Source organism: Primulina huaijiensis, unplaced genomic scaffold, assembly GCF_012295235.1.
Source record: "Primulina huaijiensis isolate GDHJ02 unplaced genomic scaffold, ASM1229523v2 scaffold15995, whole genome shotgun sequence".
NCBI classification, from domain to species: domain Eukaryota; kingdom Viridiplantae; phylum Streptophyta; class Magnoliopsida; order Lamiales; family Gesneriaceae; genus Primulina; species Primulina huaijiensis.
This window is the reverse complement of record NW_027343240.1, coordinates 13,929-16,119: the sequence shown is the minus strand read 5'-3', so window position 1 is coordinate 16,119 and position 2,191 is coordinate 13,929. Positions and strand designations below refer to the sequence as shown.

At 39.7% G+C, this 2,191-nt stretch overlaps 1 protein-coding gene across 1 annotated transcript; it reads left to right on the top strand.

Moving 5' to 3' along the window:
• The first annotated feature begins 6 nt into the window (after nt 1-6).
• Nucleotides 7-1,723, top strand: LOC140965894 (7-deoxyloganetin glucosyltransferase-like). The gene is made up of 2 exons (XM_073426129.1): nt 7-484; nt 750-1,723. The coding sequence occupies exons 1-2, from the start codon at nt 43-45 to the stop codon at nt 1,676-1,678; spliced, it is 1,371 nt and encodes a 456-aa protein (XP_073282230.1). The 5' UTR covers nt 7-42; the 3' UTR covers nt 1,679-1,723.
• The last annotated feature ends 468 nt before the right edge of the window (nt 1,724-2,191 follow it).

Here is a 2,191-nt window from a genome sequence, read left to right as displayed (position 1 = left end):
GCAGTTTGCATACCATATCCTGCACAAGGCCATGTAAATCCAATGTTAAAACTAGCCAAAGTCCTTCACTACAGAGGCTTCTACATCACCTTTGTCAACACTGAGTACAACTACCGGAGGCTCATCCAGGCAAGAGGTCCGAACTCCTTAAACGGGCTCCCCGGATTCAGATTTGAGGCGATTCCTGACGGTCTTCCACCTTCGGATGCTGATGCCACCCAAGATGTTCCTTCTCTTTGTGAATCGACCACAACTACTTGTATAGGTCCATTCAGAGATCTTCTTGCTAAGTTAAATGACACCGAATCTTCCAACGTTCCGCCGGTGACGTGTATAGTTTCCGATGGGGCGATGAGCTTTGCCGTACAAGCTGCTGAAGAGCTTGGCATTCCTGATGTCTTTTTCTGGACAACAAGCGCCTGTGGGTTCTATGCTTACACGCAGTATGTTAAGCTTCTTGAGAAGGGATATTCACCACTTAAAGGTACGGGCTACTTCTATAATATGAACCTACATCTTTGAACTTGTAAATTTAGATAAAAACTTTGATGCTCCAAGAACTGAAGAATCTTATGGAGGAATATGAATAACTAACTATATTCATCTCTATAACATATGAAATCTCGTTTATATGGTAAAGTTCTACTACGAGAGAAATATGAATAGAAACTATCTAGGTTGCGGGTCATTAACTCGGCCCACAGTCTGAAGGTTGACACTTGCATAATTATTTTGGTTGAACGATGCAGACGAGAACTACTTGACCAATGGGTATTTGGACACAATTATAACTGACATTCCAAGCATGGAAGGAATTCGTTTGAGGGATATTCCAAGTTTCATTAGAACCACAAGCCCCGATGATTACATGGTCAAATTTGTGCTGTCCGAAACAGAGAGAGCTAAGAGAGCTTCTGCTATTGTATTGAACACATTTGAGGATCTCGAAAGGGACGTTCTGAAAGAACTTTCATCAATTCTGCCTCCAGTTTTTGCTATCGGACCTTTGCAGTTTCTGGAAGAACAATACGAGAACAAGAGCTTGGAGCTTCTGAAATCGAATCTGTGGAAAGAGGAGCCAGAGTGTCTCGAATGGCTGGACTCAAAAGAGCCGAATTCTGTTGTTTATGTCAATTTCGGAAGCGTAACTGTGATGACTCCTGATCAACTCATTGAGTTTGCTTGGGGGCTTGCTAACAGTAACCAAACATTTTTATGGATTATAAGACCCGATCTTGTCTCGGGGGAGAAGGCCATTCTCCCACCAGAATTTCTTGAAGCGACAAAAGAAAGATCTCTTATGGCAAATTGGTGCCCTCAAGAAAAAGTTCTGAATCACCCTTCTGTTGGAGGTTTCTTGACTCACAGTGGATGGAACTCGACCCTCGAAAGCATATGCAGCGGGGTGCCGATGATCTGTTGGCCGTTTTTCGCGGAGCAACAGACCAACTGCTGGTATTGCTGCACTCATTGGGGCATAGGCATGGAGATCGACAATAATGTGAAGAGGGATGAAGTGAGAAATCTTGTTGTAGAGTTGATGAGTGGAGATAAAGGGAAAGAAATGAAGAGAAGGGCTGTCGAGTGGAAGAAATCGGCTGAAGAATCTGCAAAAAGTTCATCTCGCGAGAATCTCGACAAGGTTGTCAATGAAGTTCTTCTTTCTCGCAAGCATTAGAAAACTAATCCTTGTTCAAAAGTGTACTGATTTCGGCTGAAAACTCATTCAANATTTCTTTTTTTTTTTTTTTTTTTTAAAATCTCAGCCCTTGAAAACAAATGCCATTAAGCGTCTCGTACACCGGGCCAATACAAAAGTACCCTATCAACATTAAATCCTGTCGTTCATTTACTTATTTATTTTATTTTATTATATGAATTACAGTCCTTCCATCCCAATTATAGTGACCTTTTTTTTTCATCCTTCGTCACAAATATATAAGCCCCTATTCAATTTAACGTTTATCTTTTATTATTTTCCTAATATACTTATATTTAATTCAAGTTTTTGATATTGAAAACATAACAGAAAAAGGTAAAATGAGAAAATGACTACATTGTACATGGTGGATGGATGCATATATATAATATTAATTAATATAATATAAATGTTCTCATGTGCATTGGGTTTTGAATACAATTGCAGATGGGCTTAATAAAAAAATAATGTACAAGAGCCCGTCATATATAT